Source organism: Rhinolophus hipposideros (assembly GCF_964194185.1).
Source record: "Rhinolophus hipposideros genome assembly, chromosome: 8".
Lineage (NCBI taxonomy): Eukaryota > Metazoa > Chordata > Mammalia > Chiroptera > Rhinolophidae > Rhinolophus > Rhinolophus hipposideros.
In genome coordinates, this window is record NC_138054.1 from 46,388,550 (window position 1) to 46,407,819 (window position 19,270).

General features: G+C 41.3%; 1 protein-coding gene across 1 annotated transcript in view; it reads right to left on the minus strand.

Moving 5' to 3' along the window:
• Positions 1–5,376: 5,376 nt before the first annotated feature.
• IL12RB2 (interleukin 12 receptor subunit beta 2) overlaps positions 5,377–19,270 on the minus strand; it is a 66,443-nt gene continuing 52,549 nt past the window's right edge. Inside the window, exons 13-16 of the mRNA XM_081055943.1 lie at positions 18,206–18,343; positions 15,479–15,569; positions 13,876–13,975; positions 5,377–9,004 (exon numbers count right to left, since the gene is read on the minus strand). Coding sequence (XP_080912069.1) covers positions 8,474–9,004; positions 13,876–13,975; positions 15,479–15,569; positions 18,206–18,343 — 860 coding nt within the window. The 3' untranslated portion in view covers positions 5,377–8,473. The remainder of the gene's footprint in view (positions 9,005–13,875; positions 13,976–15,478; positions 15,570–18,205; positions 18,344–19,270) is intronic.

Here is a 19,270-nt window from a genome sequence, read left to right on the forward strand (position 1 = left end):
TCTTTCTGTTGCGCTGATTGATTTTTCACAAAGAACTGAACATTTTATATGGGTAAGAAACTGGTTTGATTAACTATAAGTTCAGCTGGGACAGGAATTAATGGCTTCTGAGGACTGCGTTTCTCAGCTTTATCAGGAGACAATCCATTTGGGCAGAGTTTAGCTTTTGTGCCATTGATTACTTTTGTATTAAATAAGGGGAGTCCTTTGTTCACTTCTGTTAGGAAAGAAAAGGTGAGAAATGGCCCATACAAGTTAGAAAATTACAAATTGTGTTTTTGTTTTCGGTGTTACTTATGTTGGTACTTAGTTTAGATCAGTATAATACTTGTCCCTTTTGCTGCCCATGTGGGAGGAGGGTGTGGATTTCCTAGTGCACTTGTTATGTTTATTCCAAGCCTCCTGCATGGAAGGCACAGAGATACCTAGTAGTAACTACTATCTTGACACGATTCATGGATTTTTAAATGCTAGTTTAAGGAGTTTCTGAGGGATGCATGGAAGACTGGGTTGGATAAAGCTACTTTTAAGACACGTGCATTGGTCACCAGTAAGGGAAAAAATCAGCATACCTAGCAAGTACAGTGCGTACTTCAGACCACTGTATTATGTTCATAACAGTACACCTTGAAGTCTGAGTGGCACTGCGTCATTATATCAACAATCCAGTAGTTCAAAGTGTTTTTAACAATAGGACTGATTTCCCTGCTTCTTGAGTCAAAAAGTAGAGCTGAAAGTCATGTTAAGTAGAGAAGTGCTTTGGATGCTGTGTAATGCTAAGAGAAAATACAAATCATTTGAGAAAGACATCTTTAGGAAAGATGGACAGTTTAAGAGAGAATTGCGACTGTATTGTTGAGGAACACAACTAGTACCTCCTAGTTAACAGGAGAGCATTTTCCCAGGATCATCAATCTTGCTACTTAGTTATTAAACTTGAAGTGCAAATTTTTAGAGGGAAGAATCTGAATTGATTTGAAGATTGCATCTGTAGCTGGAGAAATGACTTGATTGACTTAATTATCTTTGCAAATTATTTTAATCTATTGGGAGCAGGTCAAAAGTGCGTGTGTTTTTTTAAACTGTCAACTCAGATGCACTGAAAGCTATGCTGCCAAAGACCAGAGTGGATAAGCTACAGGGAGTATTTATGGAAATGCAAAGGTATCCAGTTGTGGGGTTGTAGTACAAATATGAAAGGAGAAAAAAATTAGGAAACAAGTATGTTGTACAGTGTTGCGCAAAGAAGGCTAATGGCCTTTTACTCCCTTTGTGATGGAATAAAGTAAGATTTCTGTTTCTAAATGAAATCTTGCAGCGTCCTATTTTCACCTTGAGTTTTTTTGGCTGGTGAGGGCTGGGGATGTGGGTGTCCTACAGGTTTGTTGGTTTAGACAGCACAAAAATTTCTCAGGTTAAAATAGGCCACGTTCTCAGCTAACGGTGCAGGGAGACAAAGCCATTTTAGCAAGTGAATTGAGATTTCTTGCATAAAGGAACCAAGTATTTTTTGTTAAGTAATTTTTAGCCGGTTTTGAAAGAATGTTTTTGCCACTTTGAACATAGTGAAAATGTCCCGCTTATGGGTATTTCTATATTTCCAGTGAATGTTTATGGCCTTCCAGAACAGTTTATTCTTTAAATTTTTCATAATAGCTTGTATAGTATTTCGTTGGGTTTTATTACCTACCGTGTTTCCCCGAAAATAAGACCTAGTCGACCATCAGCTCTAATGCGTCTTTTGGAGCAAAAATTAATATAAGACCCGGTCTTAATATAAAACTGGGTATAATATATAATAATATAAAATACTGGGTCTTATATTAATTTTTGCTCCAAAAGATGCATTAGAGCTGATGGTTCGGCTAGGTCTTATTTTCAGGGAAATGGTATAAGTAGTAAAATGTCTGAAAGTGGCAAGGGAAGATAATTTGAACTTCACCTACTTTCTCTTGTCTAGATACGGGCAGGGCCTCTTATGGAATAATTCCTTAAAGCTGTGGAAATTAAAAAAGTGGCCGCAGTTGACTTAAACAGACCCCCACAGCAGCACACAAAAGATTTTTATTTTTCTTAGAGATATGATTGAAATCTCAGCAGAACCACTTGTGAATAAACGACCACTAGCAGAATATGGAGCTAGTTGCCATAGAATAAAGGCAAGGCATTTGTGTTTCAACAATACAAACAAAACTGAGTCAACAAAAACGCAACCCTAATTCCTTTTGCTTAAGAAATAGCTTTCATGTTTGGGGGGGACAATCAGGTAAATTGGGTGGGGTTACCCCTATTTAAAGAGAAAGCATTGCTCTAGTTACTTTTCTAGTCAAAAGGAAGGCCTAATTTTTTTTTATAGCTTTAAATACTTCAGTTATAAATTTCCTTAAAATAATGGATTTGGGGGTGTTACGTCCTTTCTGTGGCCTACCTGTGCCTTGTATTGTTGGATTTAGATTAGCTAGGTAGACAAATCAGCAAATTCAGGAGTACCAGATTTGCCCTGGTTGTCACATGTCACAGAATTTACCTATTTTTAAGGTAGATTTCTTAACCAAGAGTGATCTAGAACTTGAGAAGGATGGAAATGCCAGGTTTTGGTTATTTAGTAAAAACAGCTTCAAAGATTTTTATGGAATCACAGTTTTTGTCAACTACAGTCAAAATCCCAGTTGATGTAAATTTATAGAGTAGTCATTTGCATAGAAAGGGATTGTATAATTGAAAGTTATGCAGTGAAACAAGACTGTCTGGTAATCAGGTACTAGTTATGTGACTTTGGCTGAGTTACTTGTATCTCGATTTCCTCATCTGTAGTGGAGATAACACCTATCTTAAGTGGTGGTGAGAACTGAGTTACATATCTTAAAAACTGCATGTACTTATTACAGTCAGCCCTCTGTATCCACCTTTCTGAATCCACAGTTTCAACCAACTGCAGATTAAAAATATTTGAAAAAAATGTTACTGTTGCTGACATGTACCATGTAGTTAGACCTATGATGGTTGCATCTGTGCTAAACATGTACAGACTTCTTGTCACTATTCCGTAAACATTAACAGTACGATTTACAGTGTATTAGGTAATATAAGTAATCTAGAGATTTAAAGTACGTGGGAGGATGTTCATAGGTTATATGCAAATACTGTACCATTTTATATAAGGGACCTGAGCATCTGAGGATTTTGATATGCAACGGGGGGAGGGGGGGTTTCCTGGAACCAATCCCCTGAGGATACCAAAGGACAATTGTACAATTGTACTGTTACATGATAATCATTAACAATTCCTGTTAGAATGGGAATTTGGCACAAATTGGCTTGTTATATAAACTTTGTATTTCAAAGATCCTTTGCTTCAGTTATTACCCTAACATTCCCCAACTCACACCCCCACCGGAATGTGTCATCTCCTTTGCTTTTTCTACCATCTGATAGGAAAACTAAGGGTCAGTGAAAGTGCCAAAGTGGAGGAAGAAAGACATGGGCCATAAAAAACGTGGTTAGTGTGTGTCTCCAGACCCACTCAAAGTAATGAGTATTTGCAATGAAAATGCAAAAATGTAGTCTAAAAACCTATGGCTGGAGGTAACCACTGTTGCCATTTTGGTGTATATTTTTTTCAAAATTTTTTTGCACTGATTTATTCAGGTGAGATGATTCTGTTCAGTCTTTTGTCACTGACCATTTCTATGTCAAATATTATAAAAGATTACATAGTATGTCGTCAATTTTCAGGTCTATTCCAATTTCAGGCATGTTAAAATGGGTGGGGGTACACCATAGCAACCAATGGTATATCAGTTTAATTAGCCACATTTTCTTCTATTTTGAACATAATTTAATGGGGTGTTCTAAAATTGGTAGTCTTATATTTGATGAAATTCAGTGTTTTGTTGTATAGATGATTTAACCAAGTCCCTATTACAGGGCATTTCAGCTCCTTCCATTTTAATCAATGCTGTGACAAATCTTACACATTTGTACTGTTGTTTGGTATACATTGCTGGGAGTGGAGTTGCTCATTCAAACTTTTAAAAATATTGCCCAGCTGTCTCCAGAAAGGAGCCAGCTAACATACCTGGTTGTGAACACCAATTTCTCTGATTCACATTGGCTGATTTTTTCCTTTAGTTTTGCTAATTTGGTAAGTGAAAAATGGTGTTTAATTTTCATTTCTTTGATTACAGGTTATTGTGTTTTTCATATTTATTGGGCATTTAATGTATTTTGTGTTTTTAACAGTCCATTTTTTCTTTGAAGTGTCTTTTTTCATATTGATCTGTCAAGTGCCTTATTAATAAGTTATTTTGGGCATATATTGCGCATATTTTTATCTAACTTGGTGTGTGTGAGCTTTGCAGTTTTAATTCGAAATTTATTCCAGTATTGGCTGATGTAAAGATATAACTTGTTTCTTTTCGTTGTCAGTTAGCTGATTGATTTGAATGCTTATTTTTTTTTTAGGGGGAAGAGACCCTTCTGATACTCTAGAGTGATTTACTTGAGGACTCACCTATCAGTGATAATGTGAACATGAATCCTGCAGGTTAGGACGAGAACAGGGCTCCTTTGGAGGTCTTGAGCAGTGATGTTGGGACAGATGACAACTGCATCAGGAGAAAGAAAAAGACAGTCCTTGATGGAGAAAAAAAAAGAATCGAACATAGGGGGTTGACTACAATAGAATATGCCTAGCTTGGCATCTTTCAGTGGCCTCAGGGCATCAGTGAGTTGCAGCTGTAGACTATTAATGGAAGCTGAGAAATTGGGACAGGGTAGAGGGGAAAAGGCAGTAAAAGGAAAGAACTAGATAACACAGTTTGGCTTTCCCTATTATATGTAAGGAATAGAGAAGCCCAGGAAACAATCTCTGGCATATGGGAAAAAGGGCCTTTAGAGGAACAATTAAGAGGAAGGATTTCTACCCAAGAATTAATGGTGATTCTCATGAATCCCTTAAGTATGAATTTGGACTTTCTTTGTAGTATTTAGGTCCCAGGGAATTTTGATGTGTTTAAATAGAGATTTCTGGGTTGACTTGGGATGTACATCAGGATTCAAATCATTACACATTTTCTTGCGGAATCAAAGCCTGGCTATATAGGTGAGCTCCTGGTAAACTAGGCAACCTAATCTGGGATTTTGTGTGGAGGCGGGAAGAGAGTGAAAACCACTTGGAGCAGGGGCAGAAGGAGGTTACCTATGCTCTGTCGTTCATGGAAAGAGGATATTTTATCTGGCAGAGTGAGCAGCCAGTCTTGTTCACATGTTTTTAAACTAAACTGCTCGTATTACCGCAGTGCTCTCAATGATCAGTGGGGTAGGATGGGGGTTGGGAATGAAGGGGTAGGATGGGGGTTGGGAATGAAGGGAAACAATTGCAAACTCAGTTGTCCTAATAGAGGAAGCAGGCACAGCTGGACTGGCTTCTAGAACAGAACAAGATAAAAGCAGTGGTGACATCTTTTACTTTTTATTGATAGCCTACTACCGTTTTTCCCCCAAAATAAGACCGAGTCTTATATTTTTTGCTCCAAAAGATGCATTAGGGCTTATTTTCAGGGGATGTCTTATTTTTTTCATGTACAACAATCTACATTTATTCAAATAACAGTCATGTCATCTGGAACAGTCATACCTCTCCAAACCTTGAATTCCGGCTTGAATTTCTTTGACTCCATTTCCTGTAGAACCATTGGCCCCAATCTCTCATGTCCAGCAATAGAGCTCTCCTGAAATGAGCACTTCTTGTCCATGTAGCCTGCTCGTAGTGCATTGGCAACACAGCTGCCAGTGATTTTATCCCATGAATTCTATCCTCACGTCACTACCTCTTGTAGGCTAGGCTTCACACAGTTCCCACGATTTCTCCATTCTATTCAACGGAGTCATTGATTACCATGCACAAATGGTCCTTGAATGGCTTGCTTATTCAAGGAGATAGGCAGTCATTCCTGCGAGAATCATTTGATCTCTACAAGGAAGTTCTTCACGTCTAGATCGGTGAGTGCTGGCTGAATCCCAGACTAGCACACTTCTTTGGCCACCTTGCAAAACAAGTGGCAGCATTAAATCGACCCACTTCCTTATAACTGCTTGTGTGCATGAGGCTTTTTCGGTTTCAAGAACATAAATGCCTGAAACATGTTCAATCTTACCTTTCTTGCTCTTAGTGATGATTAGAGTTGGAGGCTTTCTTTCCATCCAGACGAACTGCCAATACAGGTAACATACTTTCGTAACCAGTGGAGGGAATGTAGATTGACGAGGCACCCCTCTGATCAATTGTCCTTTGAAATCCTTGGCCCATAAACACTGCAGTTTCATCCATAGCAATCATGTTGGGAGAGTTGGTATTTAGAAAAGTCGACGCCATCAACAAAGGACTTGAATGCATTGCATGTTTAATAACTTCAGTGTCTTCCAGTGTTGTCGGTCTTAGTTCATATCGCTGAAGGGAGCCATCCAGCCAGTGTTGCAATGCTTTGAATTCTTGGGATATTTCTAACTGGAGCCCCATTTTAAGGGCAAATGCTTGATATCAGCTCTGCTCAAACCAAAGCCTTTGCTCTCCTGTCAGCAATCCATTCACAGATGATGTCTTCCAGCTCAGGAAATAATGGTTGCAACCTGATCAACACTTTCTTAGTATTTCTCTCGTCCGCCTGTTGACTGAGGTTTTTGTACTCTGCTCACCGTTTTCGGACCATTTGGAGATTGAGCTTCTTTCTGCAGAAAGTCGTAAGATTCTTGCCCCAGGAGTACTCCACGATTCCTTTCTTGTACTCGACGGAATAGCTCTTTTTGCACTCGTCTTGGGGGTCAAAATATTCCCTTTAAATCTTCCATTAATCAAGTGTTAACTGAAGACTTACGAGACAGGAGTGGCAACAAAAATGATGACAGTTAAGAATGATGGTCTACACAAAAGTGATGAAAAATTGCAGACACTAAAATTCAGAAAACATTTATTTCACACGAGTGCATTAAGTACGCCCGTTACAACACATGACGTATTGAATTATGAAAATTCATGATAGACAAAACGATGTCTGTTCGTTATCAAGTGCGCATGTTATTTGTACGTTGTGTCTACTCTTGATTGGTCATTCGGCAATAAGTCTTGAGTTCATCTGTTTACATTTACCTCTCATCCTAAGGTGCCTGCTTGGATATTTACAAATATAATTTATATTTAAGTATTAATGTCAATACTTATATTTAATTATATATTATAATTCAATACATCTGTCGTGGGTTGCAACGGACGTATTTAATGCATCCTTCAAGCTGACAGTCTTAATGGGCTTATTTTCGGGGTAAGGCTTATATTACGAGCATCCTGAAAAATCATGCTAGGGCTTATTTTCTGGTTAGGTCTTATTTTCAGGGAAATATGTGCGCAGCAGGCATGGTGCTGGGGAAACATTGCATGGTTCTTTAGGAAAACACTAGTATCCCCTGGGGCTTTAAGAGAAGGGAAAGGGTGTGTACGGGGTAAAAGGGAGACTGGGAGCTGGTCTTTGGGGTAAGTGGGGAAGGGAGGAGTGACTCAGATGGATATCAGGTAATCAAAAGAAGATCAAAGAGGAAAAACAGGTATTTCAAGAAAGAAAAATTGGCTTCTATTGTCTCGCAGTGATAGGTTTGCCGGCTTCTCAGGAGGCTGCTTGCTCCTCCTAAGGTGGGTTTATGTTAGCTGTGTACCATCAAGCTGCTCTTGAGTCACTGAAAGAAGGTGAAGGCAAACTAGCAAAACTAGGAAAAAGGTACATTCTTAGGCTTCCACAAATAAGGACAGTCATAAGCATCGTGGGAGCCCCTATACTGGTGTTCACCAGGGTCTTTCATGCCCTCACTTAGAAGACTAGGTTGATCTGTTTTGATGGTTCTGCTGTAATTACTAGTGTCTATCATCTAGGGCTGTGTTTTCTAATACAGTAGCCACTTGTGATTTTTAAGTAATCAAAATTCTAGACATTCCAGAGTGAACAGCCAATGTGGTTAGTGTCTACTGTATTGAATAGTGTAGATTAGACTCTAGAAAACTTAGAAAGGCCTATTATTGGACAATACTAATCTAGACATAAGACCTGGTATGTAATAGCTGCTTTATAAACAGTTGTTGCATAAATGATTGGTCCTCAGGATTAGATGCCACTGCTGGTAAGAGTTTTGGTTTCCACTGTACCCTTACCCCTTTCTGGCCAGCGCAGTCAAGAAAGTTGCAGGCACTTAGGTTGGGGTCTCTAGGTCCAGTGGAGGATGTAATCTTAAGGTTCTGGACGAGGCAAGATGAGGTATCTGGGTTACAGCCAACTCTCCGTTCCCGAGATCCACTCTGAGCTAGCTGGACTGCCTTCTAGCTGATGGTGACACTTAGAAGTGGTGACACCTGGAGCAGGGGACTGGGAAATGGGTATGCTGTACTGGTTGGGGGTCCATTCACTTTCCAAGTTTCAAGCTTTGCCACTCACAGCATGAGGGAGCTGCATCCCATCTTCAACCGATCCAGAGTTAACTTCTCACCACAGGAGGTGAGTGGGTGAATGGGACTTGAGGGGAAAATGGAAAGAGAGATGTGCTGAGGCTCCATTTCTTCCAGGGGGTCAGTTATAGGAGCCTCACGTGAAGGGAGATAGTCTATGTTGGAGGGTAAGTAGCCCTCATGCGTGGGGAGGTAGTCCACAGGGAGGACCGTCAAGGGACTGGCTGGGTTTCCGGGCCTTGAGTGAGGGCCCCTGCTCCCCAGCACCTTGTACAGATCCACTAGTTGTCCTGTCTCTGCTGTGAGAGCTCTTGGAGGTGGCGGGCTTGAGGCACTGTCTTCTTCAGAGGGGTAGTGACCTTGGACTCCTCGTCCCTTTTCTGGCCATTTGGGGCGAAGGGGATGTCTGACGACTGGGGCCACTTGATGGAGGACTTCGCTGATGACCAGTGCCTCAGGTTCTTCAGAAGTGGGCCAGTCTGTCAGGAGCCCGTCCACGTGCAGCTGTGTCTTCTCCTGAGAAAGAGGAGGAAGAGGCTCATACGGCTGTTAAGTAGGCAGCCTCGTCAGCTGACTTCTCCAGGGTTTTTAAAGCTCTCAGCCTGCACTGTCTAGTCAGCTTGAGGTGGGACACTGGACCCTTGGCTTTGCGAGATCAGAAAAGCAGTTAACACCGTCCGTCCGGGAGGCAGAGGAGCAGGACTCGACCCCCAGCCAGCGAGTGAGTCACTCCCCTGCTCACCTTCAGCCACATTTCCTGGTGAGTCGGAATGCACTGGCAGCTTCTCTAGGAGAGGGCACACTGGGTGCAAAGGAAAGGCTGAACTTGCCTCGTGGCGGAGGCAGGGAAGACAAAAAGGGTCACACTAGAGCTGAATCCTGAGGTATACTGTCTTCCAAATAGGTTGTGGGCAAGGAGGACAGGTCTATTTTGGAACCTGCTAGTTCTTATGACAGGCAAACTGAGGCTTCAGAAATAGGAGTTCATATGGTGAAGGGACTTTTAAAGGATACTAAGGAGTTTAGGTTTTTATAACTACTGGAAGGTTTTAGGCAGGGTAATATCTACCTGTTCTGCTCTTAAGACCCCTCTGGAATAACTTTGGAAGAAATTTTCATCCTTTTTTCCCTGTACCTAATTTTGTCTGTTACTTTTCTTGTTTCCTCATTCTCAACCAGTGCATTGATTGAGAACCACCTCTTCTCACCAAACTTAACTGTTGATTCCTGAGTCTGAGTCCAAGTCCATGCACTTCATGAACATTTCTTTTAATGGGCTTTTTGGGGGGGGCTTTCCTTAGGTCCTGGAAACGATCTTTCACACTGACTGATCTAAAGTAAAGCTCCACAGCCTTGAAGGACTCAGGCTTACACTGGTAGTAAAGCTTCCAGCCCTTAGCTTGGCAGTCAGGTTCCTGCACCTTCCTCCACTTCCCCATGTTTTCATTCAGTAACTATTTCAGGCACACACCATCCTGGTCTTAACATGCTTTTTGCTCTGCCACCACCACACGTGCTTCCTCTGCCAGTCTCCACCTGCTTCTGTGTGCTCGCCATCCCCTGCCTGACACCTTGCTCTTTCTGAAGCCCCTAATATCTCTTCCTTCCACTGGACTACAGCAGTGAAGAATCCACCTGTTAGATTTGTGGCACATAATGCTTTATACTGTCATGTTTATTTTTATTTTTACATTTCCATCAGCCATCAACAAGCAGGGACCATGTCTTCAGGGAGGAGTAGGATGACAAAAAATGAGCCTTGGGACAGGGCAAACCCTGAGGACTAGTCCCGACTCTTGACTCGACAGCTTGGGGAAAACTCAACCTCTCTGGCCTTCAGTTCCCTCATCTGTCAAATGCCAAGTTGTGCAAGAGTGATTTGGTCCGAGTGGCTGTTGTCTCCCTCCCTTGCCTTGAGCACAAGAAGTTTCCAAAAAGTGAGTGACGGTGCTGTCCCAGGACAGACTTCGGCAAAGGGCCCTGACAAGCTAGAGGGTACGTATGTGTTTCTCTTGGGAGCCTACTCTTCCGATCGCTCCCAAACTGGTTCTGGCACGTAGGGTGTGGCTTGGAACGTGGCAGGAGGCTCTGGGAAGCTATCAACAGATGTGGGAGAGATTACTCAGGGCATGGAAGTGGCTAGTTCCCACAAGGTGAGGCTCTGCAGTCTCCAAGGCTTTGGCAGTATTGATAAAGGCTGCTCCTCAGTTCTTACAAATCAGGCCATCCCTCTGGGGCAAGGCCTCTTAGACCACCATTAGCTCAGGTAGCTCAAGGACACTATTTTAAGCTTTTACAAGCTCAACAAGGATAACATTCCCGTGATCACTTTTAGGATTTGGCCTTTTCCTCCAGAGCTTTTAAGACGTGGTATTTTTTAGCCACATCTTAAGAAATGGTAGGGGATTGTAAGGCCTGAGAACTGAAAACATTTTGTTGGAGATGAAAGATGGACTATGGCCTTAGCCTATCACCAGGAGAGCAGTCGGAGTCTTTAAAAATAGTCTTACCCACTTGGAGTGGCAAGCGGGGCTCAGAGGCTGCCTAAAGGCCATCACCGCAGATGCCTTGTTTAAGCTACATTTTAAAAATGTTATTTACCAGTTAATTTTGGAAAAGAAATGGATGCACATAGTTTTTAAAGAAATTTTAAAAGTTCAAAGGAAATTCGTAATGAAAATTAAATGGCCTTCATATCTCCAACGTCTTCCCCAAAGGTGACCCCAATGATCAGTTTCATATGTAGGCTTCCAGAAATACGCTGTGCACATGTAGAGATGAGGGTGTGTGTGTGTGTGTGTGTGTCTCAAATCTTCCTCCTTTTTATACAAATGAGAACCCACTTCAGACAATTGTTACAGACTTTGCTTTTTTCACTTTTAAGTATCTTAGAGATTTTTAGACACACATACTAGGTTGACGCAAAAGTAATTGCGATTTTTGCAATTATTTTTAACCTTTTAAATTGCAATTACTTTTGCACCAACCTAATGCATCTTATTTTTTTTAGTAACTGCATAATACCCTGTTGTATGGATATACTTAAAATGTTTAACCTGGCCCCTGATGGCACATTACATGATGCCCACTTTTTGGCTTCTATTTATAATGCTGCAATGAATATTTATACTATACAACTTTGGGCACATGTGTGGCAATTTCTGTTCCCTTTTTTCTGTGTTATTTTCTCAAATCTTTTGTGTGTCTTAGCATTTCTTCTAGGCTTTTTATGGGCCCTTCTGCGCAGGTAGTGGCAAGCAGAGCCCACGACGCCAAAGCTACTAGCTTGGGAAACCAGGTTTCCATGACTGACCTGGAGCTGCTTCCCACCGTGCTATTTCAGGCTTTTAGGACAAGGAACTGCAATTGCAATACAGGAAGAGCAAGATCTTAAAGCTCAGTTGGTTCAACTCCTAGTACTTGAATCCCCTCTAACACTAGCAGAGGTGTCCTTAGAGTGCATTCCCACAGATCGTCACAATATTGCCCTAGTATCTCTTCCCTCCACTGGACTACAGTAGGAATTTAAGTAGCAAAGGCAGTTTAGTGCCTTTGAAATAATATTGCCACTAAGTGAGGGCCCTGTGTGTGAACACCTCTTTAGTGAGTCTGTTCAGCTCGGAGGTGTTGACCTCTAGAAAGACTCCCCTCACACCTCTGCTTAGAGTGCTTTTAGGATGTATAGTGTAATGGTGGACAGCACATCCTACTTTATGTGAATTCAGGATTCAACATTTACTAGCTGACTAACTGGTAAGTGTAGTCCTGTGTGCCTCAGTTTCCTCATCTGAAAAAAGGATAATAATAGTACAACTTTATAAAGCTGTATGGATTAGATGTTAATGCATGAAAACCATCTCTTAAAGTAGCTGGCATATGTAAAGTAATATATATGTATACATAAATGATACAATTATATACCATACTATATATAACTATCATGTAGATATATAATTTATATGTAGATATATAACGTGTGTGTATATATGTGTGTGTATGTATACATACACACACACACACACACATAGAGGGTGCCCAAAACATGTATACATATTTTAAGAAAGGAAAAAACTAATAAAATTGTAATACAATGAATGACACTAGCATTCATTTAACTCCATCTTTTGAGCAAATGTCATACTACACATTGCTACCGTAATTCAGCTTTGAAAAGTAATACATAGATAACATCTCTTAAAATGTGTACATTTTTTGGCACCCCCAGTATATGCTACTGTTATTCTTACTGTTCTTGCTATTATAACTTAGCAGGCACAAAATCCCTCAATAGAGGAGACATCAAATATGAGTCTTCCTGGGAAGAAAGTGAGCAATCTTTGCCTTGTGTGACCTCTGTGTGCTTTATGTGGCGTCTTAATCCTTACAACAGTATACATGGGAGATATTGTCATTCCTATTTTACAGAGGATGAAATTAGGGTTCATATGTCAGGCAAATTGCTCAAGGGTGATTCACGTAATAAGTGGCAGAGGTGGGGTCTACATCCAAGTCTTATTTCAAAGGCACTAAACTGCCTTTGCGACTTAAATTCCTACTGTGGCAGACATGGCTGAGACCAGCTCTTTCCCTGAGCAATGGCTGGTACCACTGGCTTCTGGCCTCAGGAAGGGTGTAGATGATAAAATGCCCTGGGTGACTGAGGCGAAGAACTTTGGAGGTCTATACGGTGTGAGAAAGGGAGTGGGGCTGCCAACACCTCAGATAATGGGGAGAGTACGGGCTACCGCTTCCCTCCACTTTGCTGTCCTTAAATATACGCTCTTGTGCCATATCCAAATGCCTTCCCCTTCCCAGACCTCCCACAGCCTGCTGGCAGTCTAGAGGTGAGAACTGTGAGCTGTTACCTCCTGAGATGGCACAGCAGCAGCTCCCCTCACTCCCTTTACTCAAGCTCTCTCATCCTTGCTGAGCAACCTCTCCTTTAAAACCTTTCCTATGCGCAGTGGAATGACTTACTGTCTTCCTGCCCAAACCAAAGTAGTCTGGGATCTACCTGTTCTATGCTCACACAGGACTGAGGACATCATGGCAAAGCTTCCGTTCTCTTGCATTTGGATGAGTCGATGCTCAGGCTAGTGCTCGGCAAATGGCAAAAATACTTCTGTTTTATTTCTTTGGAAGTGAGGTGAGGGGAACATCAGGGAGAGACAGGAATGAAAAGCTATGAGTTGTTGAGTCTTTTGGTCATAAGGCTCAGAAAATGACTACATGGGAGTGATGACTCAGATGGTAAACTAGCATGAATGACTTCAGCTTACTCATAGGATCTCATTTTCCCAACTCGTTTTCCTCCCAACTACAATGGGAAGCTTAGATGTGCTGATCTCTAGAACCCCATTGACTGACCGCTGTGGCTTTATCCTTACCTCCGTAATGGGATATGTCGTGGCCCAAGAGCTGTTTGCTGGGTCTGGAATTTGTCTGCTACACCACTGAGGTCTGAGGACTGAAAGGAGAACAAACACCCTAGAGATAAAGAAAACATTGGCATGTGGTTAAGCATGTACACAGTGGCTTGGAAGCACAGGTTTTCAGTGCAATGATTTCAGTGGAGGGGTACGCCAATGAATAACATGGGAACACTGAAGGAGAAAAATGATAGGTCATCCGAGGCTCGGCTAGTTTCCTGTGAGGTCTGGATAGATGATAGTGGAGTCGTGATGCAACCACTTGGGGTTTGCGAAACAAACGAACTTCTCAATGTAATGTTTAGCCGTCACTATCCAGCCATGCACTCATTCAGCAAACAATAATTGAACCCCTAATATAAGCCCACAGTGCTTTGATATTTAATAACAATGGTAAGCTGGGATGTGTTTAGCCCTTTGAAGCAAGAGATGTGGCCATGTGACTACTTTTTATCTAAAAAAAATGTGAGCGGAGGTACCTATGACCTAGTATGTAGCTATCGTGCTGTTGAGGACAGCGCCCAAGGGTTGGTGGGCCAATAAAATGAAGAAAACTGGGTCCCCAAATGACTGTGTAGAGCAGAGCTGTCAACCAACCTGGATGACTTACGTCAGGACTCTTACATGGGAGAGAAATAAACTGTTTTACTAAAGCCACTATATTTTGAGGCCTCATTTTTTTTTGTTTTTAAAATAGCAGAAGTCTTGACCATAACTGGTACTATTTCCCTGAGGAGGATGCATGTGATCACAGTTAACTCTTTTGGAGTTAAATTTTTGAAAATTTAAAGAGTTTAAATTTTAACTCTTTAGCAGGTACCTACTGCTTTGAGGTACCTATCACACATAGGTGCTTAAATGTAAAGCCTTGCAGACGAGTTCAGTGGGTAGTAGAATGACTGAGTTAGTTTTATTTTTTACCTCTTACTTTACATAACATCTGAAGAAAACTTTGTATTGGAAAACAAAGTCATTAAAAAGTTCTTAATAAAATACAAGTTTAAAGAAATTTTAGAAAACACAGTTAAATAGAAAGAACTAAAATCACCTATGATTTTATTCCCTAATGTGATTATCATTAATATTTTGGTGTATATCCTTGGGGCAGAGAATGTTAATTGCCACCCAATAACCTGTTTCCCCCTCTTCCTTAGGAACTGCTTTTTAAGATCTAACACAGCAAATATTCATATGACTTAATTTTCTTCTACATCTTTAATGGATGCATAATATTGCTAGATAACATGAGATTTATTGATTTAGTTAATTTCATGTCACTAGGCATTTAGATGGTTTCATGAACAATATTAAGTAATTATATTTGCCACCAAATATCTGCACACACCCATGATATACTGTAGAATAAATTTCTACTTAGGAATTGCTAGGTCAGTCGTAGAAATTTTCAAAAATTTGACATATACTGTCACCCCAAAAGGTGGAAAAGATTTAATTTGTCACCAACAATGTATGAAAGCGTTCACTTCTTTGACTCACAGCAGCAACAACTATTATTAAAACAAAGCACATTTACCAAAATTGGCAGGTGTAACCAACTTACTTTTGCCGGATGTAATGCACTGAGAAAATGCCCACCATGATAATACCAATGCAAATGCTTGGTGCCACAAATGTGCTCCAATGGACTTTACCTGAAAAGACAGCAAACCCTGTGACTGAGTATCTTCAATGAACATTTCACAATAGTGCTGTGTGAGCCTTCTGGGCCCTACCCACAGCTCCTGGGTAGTTGGGCCCAGGAACAAAGCCAACTCATTTTTGTCCAGTTAGGGAGAAGGGGCCCTACACCGGCCAATCCTGTAGTTCTGGGAGGAGCTCCCTCCCTAAAAGGGCTGCCTCCTCTAACGTGCAGAAGGAAAGGGGGATGGTATACAAAGCACTGGTTGTGAACTGGGAGCCCTTAATTCTAGTACTGGATCTTCCACTGACTGATACGTGATCTGTGGACCTCAGATTCTTGATCTGTGAAAGGTGAATGATTTCTACCTTGCAGGTTGTGATGATTAGAGAGGGTGTATATAAAGAACGTGGCAATGCATCTGAACATAGGAGGCCCTCAAGAAACAGCAGCTAGTAATTTTACTAAACCATTGAATAAGCCCTCTAGGATCTTTGAAATTGTTTTGATTTCTTCCTACGAACATGTATTTTGCTACGTGTTGGAATTATTAATTCATCCAGCATTCATTATTCACCATGTACCAGGCCCTATTAGGTGCTGGGTATAAAGATGAATAGGGCATGGGTTTTGTCCTCACAAATCGTGAACGTCGCCCAGGAAATACGCATAGATGTGTAAACATGGAAACAATTATAAAAATGGGCAGATACAAGGCAGTGTAGCAGAGAACAACATGAGAAATGTCCTCGTGAGCAGCTCAGGAAGGTTACCCAAAAGGCATGATGTCAGAAGTTTAGAGATGAATGGACAGGAGGTGGCTAAGTGGACAAGTTAGGGAAGCACACAGACTAGACAGAATTATGCAAATACATGAAAGGCAGGAACAGCACAGCACTTTGTTACAACTACAGGTAGACTGGTCTTGTAGACTAGATTCATTCAGGGAGACTACGAATGATGAGTGTGTGGCAGAGGATGAGGCTGGAGTGGTGAGCAGACAGATCACGCAGGGCCCAGTAACAAAGCAGTTTGAATTCTAGCTTGAAAGCTCGTGAGGAACCACTGCGGGGTTGCAACAAGAGGTGAACGTCAGCATCGGGGGTCTTGCAGAAAGATTCTGATACAGTGAAGGACAGGCTGGGAGGGAGGGTGACAGGGCGGGACTAGGGGCCAGTGACCTGCTAGCCTGATGAGAGGTGTTACCAGGGCTGAGCAGGGGAGTTAACGCAGGCAGCCTTGTGACCACCCCACAGTGGGCACAGTGACATTTCTTCAGCATCTGCCTTCCTTCCTGAGCACACAGGACAAATGTGGAGCATCACCCATAGAAAGCTGATGAGTTCTTAATTCAGTCCGTTGCTCACCAGTTCACTTTCATGGGAGCAGCTGGGAGATGAGAAGAGGGCTTTTCAGTTTTCCCAGTGGATAAGTATCTGGCACAGAACAATAAAGTCCTGAATGAGCAACTTGATACTCCATCTCGCAAAGCAAGGAAAGCTTGTTTTATGCTTGGAGCAAATATAAACTAGTGCTGCCAGAGAGAACAGCATAACTTAGCTGGTGGAAGCCTATGAGAACTGGGTCACTGCTTCATATATTTTAATTCAAGTAATTCAAATTAGAGTTTGATTTGTAGTTCTGCTATTTGCCACCTCTATGACCTTGGGTAATCTTTCTGTACTTTACACTTGTAAAAAAGGCATCCTAATGCCTTATTCCTATATTTCATATTGAGTGCCTGACACTGTGACCAGATACAATCATGTGAAGCAGGTCCTTTACATGGTTGCGGTCAGTGTTCAATGATTAAAAGTACATGTGGTATGGGTTGAATTGTGTCCTTCCATCCCCCAAATGCATATACTGAAGTCCTAACCTCCAGTACCTCAGAAAGTGACCTTATTTGGAAATAGGGTCATTGCAGATGTAATTAGTTAAGATGAGGTCAGACTGGAGTCAGGTGGCCTCTAATCCAATATGACTGGAGTCCTTATAAAAAGGAGAAAATTGAACACAAAGATACACACCAGATACGAAGATGAAGGCAGAGATCTGCAAGCCAAGGAACACCAAAGACTGCCACCAGATGCAGGACGAGAGGCATGAAACAGATTCTCTCATAGCCCTCAGAAGAAACCAACTCTGCTGACACCTAGATCTGAGACTTGCAGTCTCCAGAACTGACAAAATAAATTTCTATCGTTTAAGCCACTCAGTTTGTGGTACTTTGTTATAGGAGCTCCAGCAAATGCATACGGTATACAAAGCACTTAACACAATGACTGGTGCGTAATAATTATCTGATGTGCAATAGCTGCTACTGTTATTGTTGAGATTATTCTCATCATTGACTCAACAGATAGTGAACAAGAACTATGTGCTGGGCAACATTCTAGACCTTGAAGATAGAGATAAACAGATCCCAGTCCCTATCTACTGGATTTTGAGTGACTATGCGTCAAATGGTGCATTATGAAGGAAATATGGAGGTGCATTTGGGAAGGCCTCCTGGAGGAGGAAATATTTGCCCATGGACTAAGGAAATATTTCCACTCAGTTTTGAAAAATGAGTAAGTACTGTCTCCAAGCACAGTGACGTGGTAGGGCATCCAAGGTGGACTCTTCATCTCTAAAGTTGTTTCTTACCTTGCAGATAAAATTCCCTCTTCTTTCCTGGGGCGCTTTCGCCATCAGCTGTCAGAGCTGTCATCCACAGGACATATGTAACTCTGGGCTGCAGGCTGTCTATTGGATGTGAATTTGGAGGGAACTTATAGGGAATTTCTGAAAAGAAGATAAAGATAAGGGAAGAAAGGTACTTATTAAAGGAAATACTTGGATATAGGGTTTTCCTCCCTTTTATTTGTTAATACTTCATTTACTTTGAAAGAAAAAAACACATTGCTGTTTTAAAATAATTCAAGTTCATTGGTATTTAACACTTTAGGACACCCTAAACACTGTCATTTATGGAGGCCCTACTTCACAGCATATCAGAAGAATTAAATGTTTTTTTCCTGTGGTAAACTCTTTTGAAAGAATTTTTATCATTTTGCTTTTGAAATTATTTAGCTGTAGTTAACTCCTTTTATTTCCTATTGATTATACTGTTTCTGGCATTTCCCAGGTACGTTTGAGAACTCTTGAGGAGGAAATTTAATGTACAAATGGTTTTCAATGGAATTTTTAAGAAAGCTAAATTTAACAATGAATGAAATTCTCGTATTTAAGCAACATTTATTCATTTTGATTTTCCACTTTTTTTGTAGGCTCTGAGTATTGGGCTCATGGGCTAAATATGATGATCTACTACAATTTGACATAAAATCTAAAACCTAGAACAATGGTACGTATGATTAAGTTTATTTTGGCAGTTTAAGCCTAGATTGTCAGTTCCTTATGCTCTCAACACCCCTGCTGAGACAATTTTTTTTTTTTTTTTTGAGCAATGCACTGATGTTGTTTTTCTCCTCCAAGAAACATGACTGTGGGTAGCCTTCAGTAAATAGGCAAACTTCTCCTCTAGTGATCTGCTGGGTGTGGGTTTGGTGTGCCCTCTCAAACGCTGGGTGGGAGGTGGCAGGTGGGGGGACAGTAAACCCAAGACCAGACTTCGGCAGAAGCAGCCTGCTGGCTTGCTCAGCCTGAGCTGGTGATCAAAGTGGAAACTAGAACTCAGCACTTTGTGTCTCAACATCATTTACTGGCCCA